This window comes from Mus musculus, chromosome 5 (genome assembly GCF_000001635.26).
Source record: "Mus musculus strain C57BL/6J chromosome 5, GRCm38.p6 C57BL/6J".
NCBI classification, from domain to species: Eukaryota; Metazoa; Chordata; class Mammalia; order Rodentia; family Muridae; genus Mus; species Mus musculus.
Window position 1 is genome coordinate 117,210,035 of NC_000071.6, and position 19,611 is coordinate 117,229,645.

A 19,611-nucleotide genomic window follows, 5' to 3' on the forward strand; every position below is an offset into this window, starting at 1 on the left:
TGGTAGAACCTTGAAGAAAACTTCATAGTAAAAGATGCACCAGCTTGACAGTTATCCCCAGGGACTGGAATGGTGCTCAGGACTTGCTACTCTCCAGAGGACCTTAACAGATTCCCAGCACCCACATAGGGACACATACACACAGATACACACACACACATACATACACAGACATAGACATACACACACATACACATTCACACAGATACATACAGACATACACACACATATACACCCACAGACACACACAGACACACATAGATACACATAGACATACGCACACATACACACTCACACAGATACATACAGACATAGACACACAGACACACACAGACATACACATATACAGACACACTCACAGTCACACACACACACACACACACACACCCCAAACATGGTGGCATACATAGGTCCCAGCAGTTGGGAAGCTCGCGGGGTCAGAGGAGACCACTACTTTGTTACCCATTTCAGTCCTGAGCCTCACTGTACCTCAGTTTCCTCCCTAGTTGCCAGTCTCTGGTAGGCGTGAGCAGCATCCAGGCCATGCCTGAGACAGTGAGTACCTGACACAGGACAGGAACTCCATAGCTAGAAGCAGTTAGTGTCACCTGCAGTTAGGGCTGCCCACCAGATCTCTTCATAAGAAGTGTTTGCCCCTTCAAAGGCAAAAGTACTTATCCAAGAGTGGGGTGCCCTTGGGTCATCTCTCTCTCAAGTAGAGTACAGCCCACTGGTTCTAATTTAGCACAGCCAGGGAGAACTGTTAGCCACAACCCACTAAGCTGGCCCCGCTAAATCCTGATCTCGGCTGGCCCAGATGAAGAGTCCACAAAGATGTAACCATTGTCTTTCCCTGAAGCAGGAACTTTTTAAATGTCATGTAGCAAGATTGGCTTTCCTGTTCTTTGATCCTTTCGGCTAAGAAAACATGGGATCCAGACTGGGGAGACAGTTCAATAGATAAAAATCCTTCCTGCCTTAATTAAAGACCAGGTTCATATCCCCAGCACCGATGCCAATGTGGCTGCCCACTTGTTTTGTTTTGTTTTGTTTGTAACTTTTTTTTTGATTCTTTGTGAGTTTCACATCATGTACCCAAACCCCATTCCTCTCCCAATCCCTCTGTATCTGCCCCCCTCCCTTGCAGTCCCCACCTTAAATAAAACAACACACACACAAACAGATCTCACCATGGAAGCAGCAGTGTGTCACGGTGTGTCACGGTGTGTGTCACACAGCACACCCTTATCTCCAGGCAGCTTCATTTGCAGATGTTCATTGCAATGAGTCATTGGTGGTCTGAGGCCTCTGGTCCTGTTGTGGCCCTGTGTCACAGAGAGCCTGCATCTTTAGTTCTACAGGACTGGTCCTTTCGTACACTACAGCAGTTCATAGATGGGGTAGATGTTGGGGTGGGGTAACTCAGAGACCTGGATCTGGGCCCGGGTGGATGCCGATTTGGTCAGCCCAGCGGCTCTCCTGCACCCAGGCCATCAGGGCCAGCTCTCCTGCTTCACTCAGGCAAGGGGCAGGGCCAGCACTCCTGACTGTGGTACCTGGCAAGGGGCAGGACCTGCTCTCTCAAGCCCATACTATCAGGGCCAGCTCTCCAGCACTTTCCCATAGAGGGGCAGGACCTGGCAGCCCAGGCACAGTCACAGAGTTCAGGAGGAGGCAGCAGGTGACCTCTGAAGCAAGCTGGCCGACGAGACTAGCTGGATCAGCAAGCTCTGGTTCAAGTGAGAGACCCCTTAGAGCACGGTCAAGGAAGGCACTAACGCCAGTCTCTGGCCTCCATCTGCATGCACACACATGTGCACCCACACATATGCAGACATGCATACACACATTCACTCACAAACACACCACACATGTAGGCCATGTACATGCAAACACACATGAAAGCACACCTACACACCTGTAAACATACACACTCAGTGACCCACACTTGCCAAAATAAGGACTCCTAGATCCTTGGTCACAGGGTAGCACCAGCCCTGGCTTTGCCCTGGCAGAACTATGCCACCTCCTGTGCTCCACAGATGCAGTGATGAGCTCCCTAGAAAGGGCCACATGATAAATGGTCTAAACTCTGCAGGACCTGCTGTACATGTCTGCACGGCTTGTACCTTCCCCACTGGAACAGAAAACTCCTGTGGGAAAAACCTCACGACAAAGAAGTGGGCTGCTGGCAGACTCCGGCCTTTGCTCTGTGGTGTTCTGTCTCAGTGACAAGCCATGTCACCATGGCTATGATTCTGGTTTTGCTTGGTTGGCTGGCTGGTTGGTTAGAGACAGGGTCTCACTGTGCAGCCCAGGCTGTTCTAGACCCTGAGGTCTTCTTACTTTAGCCTACACAGTGCTGGGATTATAGGCCATCGGCACCAGGCTCAGCTGGCTCCCGGGGTGTGTATGGCAAAGGACTTAAACATAGACCAGACCTTTCATATCCAGTGTTTGAAGGATGGCTCCAGGCTCTGGCTTTTCTACTGTGGTGGTTTCCACAGCATCTGAGGGCAGCTGTCATGGCTTGTCCCCAGGCTTGCTCATCCTGGGCTCCCATGTAGGCTTCAAGGCCAAGTTGCTGCTGTCTACTGCTGAATTTTGGGTTTGTTTTTCTCTTATGAGACAGGGTCTCATATATAACCCAGGCTGGCCTTGAAATCACTGTGTAATGTCATCGGTTGACCTTGAACTTCTGATGCTCCTGTCTCCACCTCCCAAGTGCTAGGATTACAGACTGCTACACCACACCCAATATGTGCAATGTAGGGATTAAACCAAAGGCTTCATGCATGGTAGGCAAGCACTCTACCAACTGGGCTACATCCTCTTCCTAATCTTCTGTTTTCTTTATTTAGTCCCTTCTTTTAACTGCTTCTCCCTTGCAAGCCAGTGTTCCTCTGGGCAGCTTGTGCCTAACTAAGAGTTTCCTTATCCCTCTGATGGGGAGCCCATCACATGGTGTCTGATGCAAGCCCGAAGACCTTAGTCTCACCGTCATCATCTCTACGCCTGCCTGTCTTTCTAGTCTATCTGGAGTGCCATGGCATATAAGTGGAGGTTAGAAAGCAGCTTTGCCGGAGTGATTTCTCTTCTTCCACCATCTGGACCCAGATATCAAACCCAGGTCCTCAGGTTTGGCAGCAGCCACCTAGGACACTGAGCCATCTCAGCAACGCACACATAAAGCTCTTTGCATTCGGTTTTCCTTTTTTCACTTAGTTAGCAGGTTTTGTGGAGACAACCTCCCAAGCTTGAGTCCTCAGCGCTGGAAATACAATAAAGTTTGTCAGTGCCCTTGCTCCTTGTGACTCACTTCCTCCAGCAAGCTTCACCTCCAGGAGAGGTTCCACAGCCTTCTAAAATGGCACCACCAGCTGAGCTGAGGGACCCAGTGTTGAGGCAGCCATGGGCCTGTGGGGGCATTTCATAGTCAAACCTCAACAGGGAAGGAGCCCAGAGTATTGTTAGAGTGAGCCAGAGCTGAGACAGGGAGACACACGTTCTCAGCTGCTCAGGAGACGGGCAGGAGGAGGTCCAGCCTGAACAGCACCGCAAGACTCCATCTCTAAAACGGGTTCTTAATGAAAACATATTTAAAAAGAATTAATCTGATAAAGTTAGAGTCTAGACTGAAAACATCCATGTGAAATGGACTGTGCTGGAGAGACAGGAAAGAGCCCTGTGTTCTCAGAACAGGGCAGGCTAATGGAGGGCAGCAGGCTCTGCCCAGGGGGTCTGAACTAAGTGCTAGGAGGAGTGCAAAGCCACTGGTGCCCACAGAAGTTCCTAGTTCCGTGTGCCTTTAACAACTTGAGGTTGCCAGATCACATTCTAGAAATGCCTTGACTCTACTTTTTGAAAAACAGCCTCAAACCGCAGCTGTCTCTCTATGCTCGAAATCTCTGTCCACATGGCTCTCACTAGGAACAGCACACACACCATCTACCAGTTTTGAGCAGTTTCAACCAGTTTCTATTTGATGTATGTAAATGGTTAGTAGTAGCTTGGTGATTGATACACATGTGTGATCTCAGCCACCGGGGAGGCCAACCAGCTAGGGCTGTGTCTGAAACCCTGGAGAGAAGAAGGGGAGAGACAACAGGGCAGGAGGCAGGGCAGAGGAGGGAGGGAAAGGATCCTTGCAGGACCCTAAAGGAGCATCCGCTACAGACATGCTTCCACAGACACTCCCAGGGGACTGGAGTCCAAGTGCATTGTGGGACCATGACGGAGTAAATACATTCCAAAGGCTTAAGATATCACTCCAGATCATCAGTTTCTTTTTTAAAAGTTCTAATTGTCTGTTTGTTTTGGAGACAATGCTTCACTGTGTGTCCCTGGCTGGAACTCACGATTTAGAACAGGGCTACACCTGCCTCCTGGCTAAGTAAGACCCTGTCTCAAACAAAGGAAGGAATGAATGAATGAATGAATGAATGAATGAATGAATAGACAGAAATATTTATCCCACTCCACAAAATATATCTTCCTTCCTCCTTTCTTTCTTCCTTTCTTCCTTCCTTCCTTCCTTCCTTCCTTCCTTTCTTTCTTTCTTTCTTTCTTTCTTTCTTTCTTTCTTTCTTTCTTTCTTCATCTTCAGAACAGGGTTTCTCTGTGTAGTCCTGGCTATCCTCGAACTCACTCTGCAGACCAGGCTGGACATGAACTCACAAGATCCCCCTGCCTCTGCCTCCACAGTGCTAGGATTAACGACATTCACCACCACTCCCAGCCCTTATTTTCTTCTTAAGAGATTTATTTACTTTGTGTGTGTAAGTGGGTTTCCACATATTGTTTTTACTACACCGAGTACATGCCATGCACGGAAAAGGGTATCATGTCCCCTGGAGCTGGAGGTAATGGTTAATGGATGGTTGGGAGCCATCATGTGGGTGCTGAAAACTGAGCCCTGGTCCTCTGCAAGAGCAGCCAGTGCTCTTAACTGCCGAGCCAACTCTCCAGCCCCTCCGTTCCATAATTATATATTTTTGTTCTATTTTTCTTTGCATTCTGGTTTTATTTAATGAATATGTATTTTTTAATTAAAACGCACACACAGATATTCACACCTTGTCACTGGAAAACAGCCCAACACCATTCTTTGCAGAACCTATGAAAAAAATAAGGAAATTTTCTTCCGTTACTTTGAGATGGGTTCCACTGGGAGCCTTCCAGTAGACAGTGAATGACCACCAGCCAGCCCGTGGCTCCTCTGAGCTGACCCTACGAGTACAGTGAGCAGATGGTGTGTCGTGGACAGACCCGAGTTGTTTCAAGAAAGGCTTACCGTGTTTCCCTCCTCTTCCAGCGGAGCGGAAGCCCCCCCTCTTCAACATGAACGCCATGAGCGCCCTCTACCACATCGCTCAGAATGACTCCCCCACGCTACAGTCCAGGGAATGGTAAGACATGGCCAAGAAACTCGCTGAGGGGGTCTGACGTTCTCATTCAGCCACATATTAACGGTTTGTCCTAAAACGCCATTGCTTTCTTCCATCATGACAGTACTAAGAATAGGGGCCCCACATTTGTACCTTTGTGTACACACATACACGCATGTGCACACACACACACACACACACAGACACACATGCGCACTTGCACGCACATACACACTTTAACTAAAGCTTCACTGGGGACATGCTGGAAGCATGCACCCTGTTACTTCCCTCCCATACCTCATCCCTCAGTTCCTAACTATCTCATCTCTAGGTTTTGGGTTGTGGTAGGGGTGGTTTGCTGGTGGGCTTTGGGGCAGCATTGTTTGCCTGTTTGTTATTTTAAACAGGGTCTTACTAGGTAGCTTGAGGTGTCCTAGAACTTACTCTGCAGACCAGGCTGCTAGCAGAGACCTACCCGCCTCTGCCTCCCTCCCGAGCAGTGGGAGGCCCCACGCATGCCTGCCTTCATTTCTGGTTCCCAGCAACTATGTGGTGCCCTGGCTGATGTCATAGTTTGTCTCTGTGTCTTTCAGAATGAGCTGGGACAGACCATATACCATCTATCCAAAAGACGTGTTGTTCTTGGCCAAAAAAAACAGGGCATGTTTGTAACAATTTGGGTGATAAAAGTGACAGAGATTAATCCCAGCACTTGGGAGGCAGAGGCAGGAGGATTTCTGAGTTCAAGGCCAGCCTGGTCTACAGAGTGAGTTCCAGGACAGCCAGAGCTACACAGAGAAACCCTATTTCGAAAGTTTAAAAAAAAAAAAAAAAGAGTCACAGAGAGTGAGCTGTCTAACAAGAGTGAACAGAAATGAATTTCCCAAGAGAGGAAGTAGTTTTAGTCAGAAAACATATTTCCAGCTTCTCTGCCCTGGGTGTTTTTATTTTCACACCCTTTTTGAGGTCGTAGGTATCGCCAGAGTCAACGAAGTATTAATGAAGGTGGCAGACTGGACATTAGGAAAGCTATTATCTGTGAGGGAAAAAGGAAGCCCTGGCCGTGGAGATGGTCCAGTTGGCAGCATGCTGAGCATGTCCAGGGACGAAAGTTCAGTCCCCAGAACCAACGCAAAAACTGGACCCCGTAATCCCAGTGTAGGAAGAGAAGGGGGATCTCTAGAGCCAGTCTAGCCAAACAGAGAAACCCTGCCTCAAAAAAATAAGGTTGTCAGGCAGGGTGGCACACGCCTTTCATTCCAGCCCTCAGGAGGCAGAAGCAGGTGGATCTCTGTGAGTTCGAGGCCAGCCTGGTCTACAAATCCAGTCCAGGACAGCCAGGGCTGTTATACAGAGAAAGCCTGACTTCAAGCAAACCAAAAAGGTGGAGGGTGACTGCAAAGACACTTGATATTGACCTCTGGCCTCTACACCACACGTAAACTCATATGTACACACGCACATGCACACACACATGCACAGCATACACATGCATACACACACACACAACATGCACACACACACACGTACATATGCACAGCATGTACACCCATGCACATACACACAACATGCACACCTATGCACACACACACACACACATATGCATACACAAACGTATCTATACATACACATACAAAACGTCCCAAGTTGCAAAGCCTTTCCCTCGCACCCCGCCTTTGTCCGCCACAGGTCCCACAGTCGCTCACTGCTCTCTCCTCACTATGTTTGCTCCCACAGGACAGACTCCTTCAGGAGATTCGTTGATTACTGCTTGCACAAAATACCTCAGGAAAGACCAGCCGCGGTGGAGCTGTTGCGGGTAATTTTTCCAGTTTCCATCTGAGGAGGGGCCGTGAGGTCTGGCCACTAGGGCAGGCAGTTGCTCCATGGCTGAGCACTGTGACACACTGGCTCATGCAAAGATAAAAATAGGCATAAAAACTGGAAGGACCTGACAGACCCATGAATGTCCTCCCCCACCCCACCTATGGGTAGGTTTTTCCTCCCCGCTCTTCTGTCCCGCCTCAGAACAGTCAGTTTCCCCTCCTGCTCAACTTGCCATCCACCCCAGGGTTTCTCTCACTGAACAAGAGTGAGCTCCCAGAATGGTCGGCCAAGGGCGCCAATGCCGACTCTGCAAATCTCAGTTAGGTTGGCGTCAAATCCAAGCAGAGAAGACATAGGGCGATGATGTAAAAACAGGCACTCGGGTCACACAAATGAGCTAACAAAAGTGTTGCATCACCGTATGCAAGAGTATGGTGGCTTGCCTGTGGTCTCGCCATATGCCCAGGCTGCTCTTGAATGAATGATCCCCCCGCCTCCACTCTCCTAGTGCTGGTGTTACAGGAGTATACCAGCATCAGCCCGACTCTGGAGGTAAGGGCATTGGTGGTTCAAGGCCAGCCTTGGCTACATGAGAACCTATCGCAACAGCAACAGAAGCCTTCGATTCTGTAGAGTTTTTTTTCTACATTGCTTTCTGACTGTCTTTTAATGAATACACACAAGTCTGACTTGAGCCCTGCAGTACTGAGCCGCTCTCTCTTCGCTCTTCGCTGTGTGTTGATGTTAGTGATGACCCTGTGGTGTGCCAGCATTCTAGTGGCGGATGGGAACCCTTCCCAGTGGAGACACTGCTGGCTCTCTGTCCTCTTCTGTGTGCGGATGTTCATTCAGTTCTGGTGTTCATTTCATTCTCAGAGTGAATCCTTTTACGGGCAGTTTTGTCTGTTGGTTTGTTTATAAGACTCAGAAGGACTGTATTCCTTCGCAGAGCACTGGCCGCGCTTGCAGAGGACCCACACGACAGCTCACAACTGTAACTCCAGTTCCAGGGAATCAGTACCCACTTCTGGCCTCTGCAGGCACTGCACACACGTGTGGTACACAGACATACATACATGTAGGCAAAACATCCCCTACACACACACACACACAAAACCAATTGTAACTGTTCATACATATAAAATAAAGACACGGTTTAGACCTGGCTGTGTGATGGCCCAGTGGTCAGAGCACTCATCCTGAGTGTGAGGACCCGAGTTCGGATCCCAGCATTTGCACGGCAAGCGGGGCTGAACTACATGAACCTGCAACCTCAGAGACAGGGAGGACGTGGAGGCTTGCTGGCCACAAGCCTTATCTCCATGTTCAGTGAGAGACCCTATCTCAAAGGGATCACACAGGGAGTGGTGGAGCAAGATGGCCAACATCCTCCACCAAACCTCCATAGGTGTGCTCACAGGTGTGTGCACTTACACACGTGTGCATGTACATATCACACACACACGTTGACACATGAAATCATGTGTGACATGTGATCTCCTGTGAAGATACAAGCAGCTGGCTACTCCCTGCAGATAAGATCTGAGGACAGGCCCAAGTCCAACTTGGTGAACCCTGAGTCTCACTGCACATGCTTACGGGAATATGGGTGAGGAGTTACAGGAGTAGAAATGACCCAGAGGCTGCATCACCAAAGCCCGCCCCAGGCCAGGTGACAGATCACAAAGCTGGACACCTGGAGCCCACTGCACAGCCTGCAGGCAGGTATCTCAGCTGCTCCGAACGTGCCCTCAGCAGTCCTTAACAACATGTTGTACATGCTAGGAGGGAAAGTCTAGTGAATCTAGTGAGTCCGGTTTCGGGACTTCCTGAAAGCTCTGAGTTGTTTCCTTCCTTGTAGGATGAAGTGTTTTATCTCTGCTTAGAACATGCTCTTCTGCCTTCCCACACCTTAACAGGCTTGGAAGGCTTTAATCTAGGAGGAAACAGCTATGCAGTGAGGACGGAACCCAGGAACCGGTGTATGCTGGGAAAGTGTGTTCATACACACACATATATATACATATATGTGTAGCTGGCCTTTGCTGCTTTGTGGGTTCTTCTTTTCCCCACTGTTTATGTCCCTCCTGTTTCACACCCTATCCTTAGATAGGAGAGAAAGGATAGAGGGGGAGGGAGAGACCCCCTGAATCTAATTTCTTTCTTGTAGTTTCTTCTTTGAGCACAACTATTAACAAGTCACAGCCAACCCCCCTGAATGACCAACAAGCACTGACCCTACCTCTGAGGGCCCTAGCATTTATCTACCTCTAAAAATTCCCCAGACTTCCAAACATCACACAATCGCAGAACCTATTTGCAGCTGGTGAAACCCCGCCCCTGATAGAGCACGAGGCAAATTATAGTCACCTCCTGCGAAGCAGCCCCATATCTCACACCTGAGATTAAAACAATAACACATTCTTATAATATTTCTGTATTTTTTAAAGAATCCTGAATTCTCACACATACATATGTGTATTTCTCTGTGTGTATGTGTGTGTGTGTGTGCACCTGCTGAGCCCATTTTTGTTGGTGGTGTGCAATTTCAGGATGGTCACTATGCATTGGACAGCAACACTGGCCTCACCCCTGGGAGAGGCTGGCTCTCTGGCTCCCAGCAATCATCTGTCGCCTGTAGTCCTTTGTCCAGGGCTGCGACCTCACAGAAATCTTCCTTCTTCCACGTTAGCATCCACTGACAGTGCCACCGGCCTGGTCTTGTTTGTGCAGGTTTTCCAGGGCAGAGTGTTTCACAGCAGACTTCCTGGGGTCCTGCTCGTACAGCCTATCTGCCCCCTCTCCCGTGGAGTTCCGTGAGCCTTAGATGCAGGAGCAGTGATGTAGATGTGTGTGTCGGGGCTTGGCTGCCCATATCTATTGATCCCTGCATTGCATCCAGTTGTAGTTTTCTATGATGATCTCATTGACTGTGAGAAGAAGCATTGGTGAGGGGTGTTAGCTACACTTACCTGTGTTGCTAAGGATAAGATCAGAATGGAGTCCAGAATCATGCTGGTCTGGCAAGGTGTTGTGGTTGCCACCAGCATGTGAGTGCCACTTACCACTCGGTAAAGGTGTGATGGCTTGCCAAGCTGGTAACTGTCATGGGTCATAGGTAGAGTAGTTGGGTAACTGTCATGATTCCTAGGTGCTGCAGCTGGATAGGACTGCTTAACGGCTTCCCTCCCTTGGCAGCTTAGGTAGTCATTTCTGGAACTGTAGACGTTAGACCACAGGAAGGAGGCTTGCTGGCCAGATCCAGCTTAAGTCATACGATTCCTGTGTCCTAAGTATGCAGTTCTTCAACAATAGGAGTCCACCCAGGGCTGCATATATAATCTGCATTGTTTTGGTCATCACTTAGACTGCCCTGACCAATTGTTCCAAAAAGGGTGTCTTGTGCCTGGTGCTGGAACTTTTGTTAGTCACTAAATTAATGTTAGAAATCAACAGGCCATTGTATCTACCAACAACAAACAAAGATCATGGGTACACTTCCATTTATCATAACATCAAAAAATATTTTTTGAATAAACCTAACCAAGATTGTGAACGGCCTCTACAATGAAAACTTCAGATCTTAAGGCTAGAGATGGCTCAGCAGTTAAGAGCACTGGCTGCTCTTCTACAGGACCCAGGGTTCAATCCCCAGCACCCACAACTGTCTATGGCTCATTCCCATACTCATAAAAGGAAAGAAGGAAGGAAGGAAGGAAGGAAGGAAGGAAGGAAGGAAGGAAGGAAGGAAGGAAGGAAACTTCAAGTCTCTGAAGAATGACTAGGAAAGACACTAGAGAATGGGGAGACATGCCATGTTCATGGATTGGTAGAATTACTATTGTAAAAATGACCATCCTACCAAAACAGGGGAATCCCCACCAAACCACACAAACAAACTCCTTAGAGACAGGACACACACATGTATGTATGTATGTATGTATGTGTATCCTGAAGTTCACGTGGAACCAAAAACACTGCTAGAATCCGTCAGCATTCTCTGTGCTGAAGAGAATCTTGTGTGAATTTTGAAAAGAAGCAAACTAGAATTCCCACTTTTTCTCCAGCTGCCTATCCTACTTATTCCTGAATATTTTTCAGTAACTCTTCTTTTCTTCATATTCTCTTCCTGAGGTTAAAATGCCACTTTTGCATTGAATAATTTAAGTACAGAACTAAAGTAAAAATTATTGAAGTGTTTTTTTTTTTAAAAACACACAATGTTGTATCATAAATATCAGCAAAACAAAAAGAACAAAGGCAGCTGGGAAACTGGGGCTGGGGCAACAATTAATTATCCCATTTTTCAGAGAAAAATGTAGTTTCCTGGTAAAGGAAACTCTGCTATCTTAAGGCTTTCGTGATATTTTTCTCTTACTTTTGAAATGTTTTATTACATTTATATTTTTATTTGAGAGAGTACTCACGCACGTGTGTGTGCACATAGCATGCACACGTGATTCCCCAGCACACGTGTTACCTGTGCTCAGTTCTACTTCTGTGAGTCCCAGCAGTCAGAATCACCTCCTTGTCAATCTCTGTGGCAAGCCCCTCTATTCACTGAGCCATCTTGCCAGCCCTCTCTTTAATTCGGTTTGTTTATTTATTTACTACATTACATTTATATGCAGGTCATTTGTATTTTTAATTTTTAAAATTAAAATATAATTACATCATGTCCCCCTTCCCTGTCCTTCTGACCTTCCCGTGAACCCAGCCCTGCCCCCACCCCCACCCCAAACCCCCAATTTCTTTCAAATCCATGGCTTTCTTTAATTTTAAATGATAGAGGCATAGGAACAGATAACTCTGTCAGTGACAAAAAGAAATAACTAAAATTAAGCAACCATTTTACTTTCTTCTAATTCTGTTAAATTCAAGCACATCTTCATTTTTACAGATTACACTTAAATTATTTGGAAATCATCTATTTATTTCCCTTCAAGTACTTTTCTATATATTTGATTCTTTAAACATTCTAAAGAACAATGAAGTTAATGTTTTGTTATTGTTTGAGACAGGGTCTTGCTATGTAGCCTTGCCTGGCCATGGACTCACTCTGTAGACCAGGCTAGCCTTAAGTTCAGAGATCTTCCTGCCTCCACCTCCCAAGTACTGGAATTGCAAGCATGAGCCACCCCTGGTCTACAAATTATTCTCTTATGGGGGTCTGGACCGTTAGACTGCAGAGGTGTAGAGAACAACCAAGGTGCGATGTGCAGCCAAAGAATATGAGCAGTACTTAGCATGGCAGCAGCAGGACCCGGGCCAGCATCCTCCCGAATTTGCTGTGCCCTGATCTGAGGGCAAGCAGGAAGGACCAGGTGCGACAGGCCTAATCCATAGTCAGAGAGATACATTTAAGAGTACTTCCAGGTTTCAGAAGATATATGCAGGTGAGGGCCACATCATCACCTAGTGTGAAGTCTGGAAGGTTGAATGGGGCAGGTGAATGGGGCAGGCATGGGCTTCATCCTAGTTCTACTTCTGAAGGGGCAAATCTGCTGTTACTGAAGGTTCACTGGAGTTTTTAAAAAGGCTTTATTTTATTTTATGTGTATGGCTGGGTATCTGTGTGTGTGTGTGTGTGTGTGTGTGTGTGTGTGTGTGTGTGTGTGCGCGCGCGCGCGCAGTGCCCTTAAAGGCCAGAAGAGGGCATCAGATCCCCTGGAACTGGAGTTACATGCAGCTGTGAGCCATCATGTGGGTGTTGGGAACCAAACCCAGGTCTTTACAACAGCAGCCAGTGCTCCCAGCCACCAACACCTCTCCAGCCCCAAGTTCTAGTAATTTTTAATATATTTATGATGAAGTAAATCTCAGGAGATAGCGTCAGTCCAGAGCAGAAGGAATACTTTGTGATTGTGTAAGCATTGTAAAAAATGTGTGTGCAGCTTCCCATGAGAATTAAAACAACAACAGGACTGTATTGGATCCAGCATTCCATCCTTTGGGTTCATATCTAAAAGAATCTGTTATCTTTATGATGTCTGCATCCCATAATTACTACAGCATCACCCATAGCAACCAAGATGTGGAAACAGCACACATGTCCATCGGTGGAATGAAAGACAGGGAGACTGCGATACACATGCACACAACAGAATAGTGCTCAGCCTGGAATAGGAGCTCCTAGCTAGGCACCATGCCACATATTTGTAAGCCCAACACTTGGGTTGTAGAGGCCAGGCCATCGGAGGGTTACATAGTAAGTTCAAGACCAGCCTGGGCCACATGAGACCCTGTCTCAAAGGAGGGAGAAGGGGCTGGTTGAGGAGGGAGTTAGGCCGTGGCTGGCTCACAGGAAGCACATACCTAGTCATGGCCTCTCATTCCTTCTCAGCCATTGGGAGCAGGGAGCACCTCTTGGGGAAGACTTGGGTCTAGGCCAATGGACCATGGCTGGGGAACACACTGGGGGTAGGGGTGGGGTCCTAGTGGCAGCCTGGTGGAAGGTTTGGAGGTAAGAGAGCATGCCAGTGCAGATAGCTTCCTGCTTCCAAGAAGGTTACAGCTCAGGGGAGGTGATCAGGTGTAGACGGGAAAGCACTGTTGGGTATCTGACAGACAGCATGGATGGATCTGGAAGGCATTGTACGCACGAGATAAGCCAGATACACAAAGAAGGGCTCCACACAACATTGCACACATGTAGAATTTACACACATTTAAAAAAAAAATCAAAGATACCTAAGGAAAAAAAGTAGAAAGGTGTTTTCAGGAGTGGAAATGAGATTTGGGACTGACAAGATGGCTCAGGAGGTAAAGGGGCTTGCCACCAAACCTAAAGGCCCGAGTTTAATCCCCGGGGCCCACATGGTAGAAGGGGCAGACTGACTTGAGCGGGCACATACAAGTGAGTATGTAAAAAAGAACTGGGGAGGCTGAGGTACAGGCCCAGGGTTTTACTCGTGTGACATACATACTGCCTATTGAGACCTACGGCCTGAGCTGAGGACTGACTGCAGGGGCTTGTGAGTTTTGAAGGCAGTGAGTTTTGGCACCTTTGCTACACACATGGGAGTGAGGGATGATAGTGTGGTAACTACCCTCTTTGTAGTAATTACTTCTCCATCTGGGCCAAAGTTGTATATCATAAATATTTATAGTTAAGAAGAGACTTTTTATTACGAGGTCTCATGATATAGCCCTGGCTGGCCTGTAACTCACTATGTAGACCAGGATGGCCTGAAATCCACAGAGACAGAGATCCTCTTGCTCTGTCTCCCAAGTGCTGGAATTAAAAGTGTACACTGCCTCACTTAGCAAAACAAAAACAAACAAAGCAAGAATTCCTGTGGAGCCGGGCAGTGGTGGTGCACGCCTTTAATCCCAGCACTTGGGAGGCAGAGGCAGGCGAATTTCTGAGTTCGAGGCCAGCCTGGTCTACAGAGTGAGTTCCAGGACAGCTAGGGCTACACAGAGAAACCCTGTCTCAGAAAAAAAGAAAGAGGGAAAGGGGGGGGGGGAGGAAGGAAGGAAGGAAGGAAGGAAGGAAGGAAGGAAGGAAGGAAGGAAAGAAGGAAAGAAGGAAAGAAGGAAAGAAGGAAAGAAGGAATGAAGGAAAGAAGGAAGAAAGAAAAGCAGTCCAGTGGAGCCACTAGGGTTCTCAACCCATGGGTCCCGACCCCTTTGGGTCCCTTATTGCCTATCCTTCGTATCAGACATTTACATTACAGTTCATAACAGTAACAAAATTAGTCACAAAGTGACAACAAGATAACCTTATGGTTGGGGGTCACCACAGGAGGAGGAATTGTCTTAAAGGGTCTCAGGAAGGTTGGGAACCGCTGCTGGAGAGTCTGCAGAGGGACAGAAGGTAGAAACATTGTTTACCTCTTTGTAAGTGGGGGGCTTCCATGAGGGACACCAGCCTCAAGAGCTCCTTTACTTCTAAGGCCGCTGAACCTGCTCGCCCTGCCCTGCCTGCTTCCATGCATTGCACCTAAAGATAACGCTGCTCACCGTCCCTTCTCCCCTCTGTTGTTCAGCATGACTTCATTCGGAGGGAGCGGCCACCGAAGGTCCTCATTGATCTCATACAGAGGACAAAAGATGCTGTCCGAGAGCTGGACAACCTGCAGTACAGGAAAATGAAGAAGATCCTCTTCCAGGAGACTCGGAACGGACCCTTGAATGAGTCGCAAGAAGAAGAAGAAGTAGGTCCGCCTGGTTTTAGCTTCTCTGGGAGAAGAAGCTTCCAGACTTGGCCCTGGGAAACCCCAGTGAGGATGAGGACGTGGTCAGTGCTCTCTCCTCCCTAAGAGATGCTCAGGATAGCATCTGGTAAAACCAGGGCTGTGGCGGGGTTGGAATCATGGGGTAAGGTGGGCGCCTAGGAATGGCATAGCACGATTTTTAATATATATTTTTAGTGTGAGGATTCCACGCATGCATATGAAGTCTTCCGGTCACATTTAGCCCCTTCTCCCCTCCCGCTTCTCCAGGACCACCCCACCCCCACCCCAAGCCTCCCAGCTTCTCTTTAACCCACTGAGTCCAGTTACTGCTGCCCATGCATATATGAGCATGAGACCGGCTACTGATGCTTGTGAACTTGGAGCCAGCTTGGTCCACCAATTGGACCCTGTCTCAAACAAGAAAGGGGCAGGGAGAAGAGAGTAAAAGTGGGATTGAGGCTGCTCCTGCGTGGGGCCTGTGGGCTCCAAGGCCCCAGCATCTGCTTCTCTCATTCGACACAGGGTACACAACAGTTTTCAAAGGAAAAATGGCTTCTTGGTCTCTCACTCAGCTAAAGCAATGGGCGAGGGCCAGTCAGATGGCTCAGCCAGTCAAGGTAGCCAGCCTGAGCTAGACCTCCATTGCCACATGGTACAGGGAGAGAAGCGACTCCTGCAAGTTGTCCTCTAACCCCCACAAGCCCACCAGGGCACATGTACTGTGGCATGCACACATCCATAGACACACACATGCATGCATACATACATACCCACATATCAACATACACACACACATATTCACACATACATATACACACATGCACACACACATATTCACACACACACACATACACTCATACACACACACATACACACATGCACACACACACATACATATACACACACACATCCACATAGTCACATACACACATACATACACATATCCACATACACACACATAGACACACATGCACACACACATACACATATGCACAAAGATACACATACAAGATAAATCTTAGGAAAAGAACTAAAGAGTGAGAGAGAGAGAGAGTGATGTTATTTTTCAACTCTAATGATACAAAAGAGCCGGACATGGTAGCATACTCCTTTAATCCCAGCACTCGGGGGGCAGAGGCAGGCAGATTTCTGAGTTTGAGGCCAGCCTGGTCTACAAAGTGAATTCCAGAAACCCTGTCTCGAAAAACCAAAAAAAAAAAAAGTATTTTATTAATACTAAAATTCAAAAAATAGGAATTAGACTAATAAAAAAATCTCTTGATTGGTAGAGACATTTGATTTCCCTTTAATTGAGAAAGCAGATGCACTAAAATAGAGTGTTGATAGTGGGTGTGGAAGCACTCTTCTTTAACCCCAGCACTCAGGAGGCAGAAGCAGGGTGACCTCTGTGCATTCAAGGCCAGCCCAGCCTGGTCTACGGAGCGAGTTCTAGGACAGCCCTGGTTACACACTGAGACCCCGTCTTCCAAAGAAAAAGTAGTGTCTCGTCCCCACTTCCTATTACTGAATGATTGTTGTATTCTTAGCTTACTGGATCCATTTGTGTATAAAAGGGTTTGAAAATAGGGTTTATGTGCAACTACGTCGACTCTGTGACATTATTTAATCTGGTGGGGAAGATACTGTGGGATGGGAGGCTGACAGATTCACAGCTTCACTCCAGCCCACTGTTGGTCTTTGGGCCGATAGCAACACATACTAGTATTACTTAACAGATTTCTTAATGAGATCAATCGCAGATGTAAGCGTGACAGACTTGCTTAAGAGAGGCAGAATTTAATTACCTACCTTGGACGTGAAAGTTTGCATCCCTGGCTCATAGGAAGCTACTCACTGATGACCTGCAGGAGAGTGCACCGCTTGACCCCTCTAAAGACCTGCTCCACTCAGTCTGAGGTGGCAGCTGCGGATACTGCCGAGACCACCAGGCTGGTGGACAGCAGTGTCCCTCTGGGGGACCCTGGTATTCCTAATGAGCCTGGACTCATGACACTTACTGGGAACAGCCCCATAGCGTCATGGTTGTGTGTGGCAGGAGAGCCCGGGGATGGTAGCATATCCAGAGCTGCCTTGGGGGAGGATAGAAGTGAGTAAGATTTGTGGTAGAGGTAGTGTCCCCCAGAGAGCCTCCATGAGAGAGACCTGTGAGGAGCTGCTAAGCTCTGTGCTATGCAAGCACAGGGACATAGGTTCCATCCCCAGAGCCCATCAAAAAAAAAAAAAAAAAAAAAAAAAAAGAAAGAAAGAAAGAAAAAGAAAAAGACAGGAGTCATGGTCTAGCTGTGGGGAAGCAGAGACAGGAGGATTCCTAGAACTTACTGGCAAACCAGCCTTGCCTGGGGCACAGTGGACCCCCCGTCATTCGGGCAGCACTTGATCTCTGGGTGTTTCGCTTTGTAACCTCCAGTGCCTGTCCCTTACAGGATGGTGAGCAAGGAAGCAACCTGAACCGAGAGGTGGACAGTCTGGGCAGCATCCACTCCATTCCCAGCACATCAGTGAGCACAGGCAGCCGGAGCAGCAGTGTGAACAGCATGCAGGAGGTCATGGATGAGAGCAGCTCTGAGCTCGTCATGATGCAGGAGGATGAAGGCACAGCCAACTCCAGCGCCTCCACGGTACACAAGAAGGTAAGCAAGGTGGGTCGCTCACGAGCCAGGCTTGGGTGCTCAAGGCAAAGCCTGCTCAGGACTAGTCACTTTCAGGAGGCTGGGTTTCCGAGTGACAGCCGGAACATGGGCTAGAAAGAGCATCAAGGGGACTTCCTGTGATGAATTGGCTGGTCACACCCTCTCCAGTTGCTGGCACCATCAAGCAGAATGGTCAAGGGATCCCAGCGGGGCAAAGTGGCACAGTGTCTAGAATCCCAGCCCCTGGAAGGCTGAGGTAGGAGACTGCCGTAAGTTCAAGGCTGCCTTCTGTTACTTCAGGAGTAGTAGGCCAGCCTGGGCTACAGGAAAAAAATAAATAAAAGAGGCTGGGGAGGTGGCTCAGAGGTTAAGAGCAATTGTTCTTAACCCAGGTTCAATTCCCAGCCCCTTCTTGGTGGCTCACAAACATCTATAACTCCAGACCAGTGGCCTCCTCAGACCCCAGACAGACAAATCACTCAAACACATAAATTAATACTATATTGGGAAAAAAGAAAGAAAAGAAAGCTGGATGGTGGTGGCACACATCTTTAGTCCCAGCACTCAGGAGGCAGAGAAAGGAGGATCTCTGAGTTCGAGGCCAGCTGGTCTACAGATTGAGTTCCAGGACAGCCAGGGCTACACAGAGAAAGCCTGTCTTCAAAACCAAAACAACAACCACAACAAAACAAAAGGGACGAGAAGAAAAGAGGAAAGAAGCAATCCCTAAGTCATGGAAAGACGCTGTTTCGTCCTCTGTAAGCAGTGACGTTCACACCTCAGGCCGGCAGAGCTTCACAGGTTGTGACCGGTCCGAAGAATAGAGCCAGGCCTGGCAGTTCTCAAGAGGCTGAGGCAGGAGGATGGCAGGTCCAAGGCTTGCCAGGGCTATGCAGTAAGCTCAAGATAAGCAGCTTACCAAGATCCTGTCTGAAAATAAGGAGCCAAAAGCAGCAGCAGAGGATGAGGACTGAGATGGAGCTCATCGGTAGCATCCATGCCTGCCGTGGGCGGGTCCCTGGGTTCAACCCCCAGCCCCGGGGGCACGTGCTGCAGTCCCACGTGCTGTCTGTTTTACGGGTGGCTTTCATTCCCTGTGGTTTCTAGAATTTATTGTTATGAATCTTCTAAAGCAAGCGCTCTGCCAGCTAACTACACTTGCAGGTTTGTTGGTCTATCTGTCTGTCTGACTGTCTCTCTGTCTGTCTGTCTGGTGTGGAGGGTTCACACGCACACATGTGGAGGTCAGAGGAAAGCATGCAGAGTTGACTCTGCCCTTCACCATGTGGGTTCCAGGGATTCACCGAGGTCATCAGACATGGCGGCAAACAAGCTTCCATAGCTGCTAAGCCAGCTCGTTAATGTCTTCAGCTCTGGAATGAATGGGGCTGAGCCAGGGCACTTGTCCGATTAGCTCTCTGTCGCTGTGACAGAAACACTGTGACCGACAGCAGCCTAGGGAGGAAAGGGTTAATGCCATCTTCCAGCTCTCTGTGGCTCAGGATGGCAAGGGAGGAACCTGCAGGTGGGAGCTGGTCTCCTCCTGGCTTGCTCAGCCTGCTTTCT

General features: G+C 48.2%; 1 protein-coding gene across 8 annotated transcripts in view; it reads left to right on the forward strand.

The window, feature by feature from the left end:
* Nucleotides 1-19,611, forward strand: part of Taok3 (TAO kinase 3) — a 154,991-nt gene that overhangs the window by 89,924 nt on the left and 45,456 nt on the right. For all 8 annotated transcript variants that reach the window (XM_006530385.4, XM_011248219.3, XM_011248220.3 and 5 more), the window contains 4 exons: nt 5,315-5,408; nt 7,125-7,206; nt 15,206-15,373; nt 17,839-18,045. In XM_006530385.4, coding sequence (XP_006530448.1) covers nt 5,315-5,408; nt 7,125-7,206; nt 15,206-15,373; nt 17,839-18,045 — 551 coding nt within the window. The remainder of the gene's footprint in view (nt 1-5,314; nt 5,409-7,124; nt 7,207-15,205; nt 15,374-17,838; nt 18,046-19,611) is intronic.